This window comes from Solanum verrucosum, unplaced genomic scaffold, assembly GCF_900185275.1.
Source record: "Solanum verrucosum unplaced genomic scaffold, falcon-dt-bn FXZP01000664.1, whole genome shotgun sequence".
Taxonomy (NCBI): domain Eukaryota; kingdom Viridiplantae; phylum Streptophyta; class Magnoliopsida; order Solanales; family Solanaceae; genus Solanum; species Solanum verrucosum.
In genome coordinates, this window is record NW_026020517.1 from 2,501 (window position 1) to 5,000 (window position 2,500).

The window sequence follows — 2,500 nt, forward strand, 5'->3', positions numbered from 1 at the left end:
CAAGAAGTGACTTTTCATTATTCCTAAATTCATACTAATGAAAATTGACTAAACAAATGTTCAACTTTATAACTAAGTATAATGATAATGTATTATCCAGTTAGTTACTTTTTTTATTACAAATAAAAAGAAAATTCTCCCATCAAATATGAATACTAGATTGGGGTTTTACAAAGCCCCTTATCGGATTTGAACCGATGACTTACGCCTTACCATGGCGTTACTCTACCACTGAGTTAAAAGGGCCTTTTTTATTTAATTCCGGAATTATTCACTATGTGGATAAAATATCTATATGTACATATATTATAAACATAAGTATATATGCATTAAGTACGTGCAGTAGATACATAGTGTCTAGTGGCTCATTGTTGAATAATAAAATGGATTTACCTAGGAAGTCTAGGAGAAAATGCAATGAATTGTTTCAAGACCGACTCGAATAGAAATAAATTCAATTGAAATAATTCAAAAAAAAAAAAAATACTACTACTAGATTTCTAATGTCGATTCTAATGAATAATTCGTCAATGACGAATAAAAAACAATTCTATGCAATTCTGAAAGGGGGAAAGATCCCTCGGCTAGAATCATTTGATTATATTGACAATTTCAAAAAACGGATCATACTATGATCATAGTATGATGGCCGTTGGTCAAGCGGGCCCCCATCGTCTAGTGGTTTAGGACATCTCTCTTTCAAGGAGGCAGCGGGGATTCGAATTCCCCTGGGGGTAGGGTACTACGAAAGGAAATTGATCATGGATTACCAATAAGTCGAAAATTGATTCTTCCTGGGTCGATGCCCGAGCGGTTAATGGGGACGGACTGTAAATTCGTTGGCAATATGTCTACGCTGGTTCAAATCCAGCTCGGCCCAATAATTCGCCAATCCGCCATGAGATGATATAACTCCCTTTGTACTTCAGAAATACCCGATCCGGAGATAAAAAAGAATCAAATTTTCTGCTAGATCCCGTATTTCCCTGGGATTGTAGTTCAATTGGTCAGAGCACCGCCCTGTCAAGGCGGAAGCTGCGGGTTCGAGCCCCGTCAGTCCCGACGGATCCAATAAATATATCAAAAAATCTCTCCCTTTTTCTGAAGGGGACCGGGGGAAGAATTCCATTGTCAAAGCAAAGGGGAAATCCTTATTTCTTTTTTCTTTCCTTTTGGTAGGAGAAAGACATATGCGGTTGGATTAGTACAATTATTGGTAGCATTATAGTCAGTATTCCAAGAAATGCTGGCTTTTTCGATTGCCCCCGATGCATGTAATGGAATCGAGTACTATACTTTTTTGAGGCGCGCATACACAAAAGGAATTCCTTTCTTGTCCAATACAAAATTGAATATAAGAAAATACTTTCCAGAAAAAACAAAAAAAAAACAATTTATTTTTCTGGCTACGGATTTATGGAACCTGACTTACTAGTTTGAAGTTGCAAAATAGATTTCATGCAAATTGCACACTGAGCTTTTGGTATAGGTGTCCCGGGGCTAATAATCTACGAAGAAAGGAGGGGGAAGGACAGATCAACCAAAGATCCTACTCCTCTTAGAAAGGCGAATGAATCATTTTTCCTATTTTTCATTTTGTTTTAAGGCCCCATCGACGAAAGAACAAATCGGAAAATAGTAAATTTGATGAATATTCATTTTATACGGTCTCATCTTTATCACACTTCTTTGTCTTCCAAGTCAAAAATAGTTTCGTTCTAAACTCCTTTCTTTTTCCATTTAGCTTTTATTGTTTGTTTGGGTTTGTAACTATGTGACCACTGGAAGTGGAAGAGCTATTTGATGAGACTTCATCAGATGATTGTACAAGAAGGAACTAGATAGATTAGAGAGAAAAAAAGAACAGATAATAAAAAATGATAAATAAATAAAGGAATTTTGGGTTAGGTCAGCAATCCAAGTTTGGGGCGGTATGGATAAAAGAACTTCCTATGTTATACTATTCAATTCTCGACGACGAATTTATTTGATAGTTCAGATATTGTTATTCATGATATTGATCTGATTCAAGATCATCGAGAGGTAATATTCATTCATTGAATTTACAGGCCAAAGATTTATCATCTCTATGGGATTAAATCCCGAGTTATTGCGAAGTAAAAAACCGATGAGATTATGGAAGTAAATATTCTTGCATTTATTGCTACTGCACTATTTATTCTAGTTCCTACCGCTTTTCTACTTATCATTTATGTAAAAACAGTCAGTCAAAACGATTAATTATTAACTAATTTGAATGAAACTTGACTTCTGAGTTCTTAGCCAAAATTGACGAAATAAAATGAAAAAGATTCCAATTTCATGTCTTAAATGAAATGAGTGGACTAGAATCGGCAGTATTCTAATAGATAGATAGTATGGTAGAAAGAAATAGATGAATCTTTCTACCATACTATTTATTAGTTAGATTCTTGTTATAAAGCTGCCCCCTGGAATAAAATAAAGATAGAGGCTGCATTTGATATGGATCTATATATCA

The 2,500-nt window shown here is 34.9% G+C and overlaps 2 protein-coding genes and 3 non-coding genes across 5 annotated transcripts in view; 4 read left to right on the plus strand and 1 right to left on the minus strand.

The window, feature by feature from the left end:
- Positions 1-174: 174 nt before the first annotated feature.
- On the minus strand, positions 175-246 carry TRNAT-GGU (transfer RNA threonine (anticodon GGU)). Its single transcript has one exon. It is a non-coding gene; the product is annotated as a tRNA-Thr (tRNA).
- Positions 215-738, plus strand: LOC125809853 (uncharacterized). The gene is given in 2 exon segments (XM_049489421.1): positions 215-219; positions 642-738. Coding segments are annotated over 2 exon segments (102 nt in total).
- Positions 739-743: 5 nt separating this feature from the next.
- Positions 744-2,500, plus strand: part of LOC125809854 (DNA-directed RNA polymerase subunit beta) — a 10,030-nt gene continuing 8,273 nt past the window's right edge. The window contains exon 1 of the mRNA XM_049489422.1: positions 744-2,500. This exon is cut by the window's right edge and continues 8,273 nt beyond it. The gene's annotated coding sequence lies outside the window, so the exon portion shown is untranslated.
- On the plus strand, positions 797-880 carry TRNAY-GUA (transfer RNA tyrosine (anticodon GUA)). Its single transcript has one exon. It is a non-coding gene; the product is annotated as a tRNA-Tyr (tRNA).
- TRNAD-GUC (transfer RNA aspartic acid (anticodon GUC)) lies at positions 989-1,062 on the plus strand. The gene has a single exon. It is a non-coding gene; the product is annotated as a tRNA-Asp (tRNA).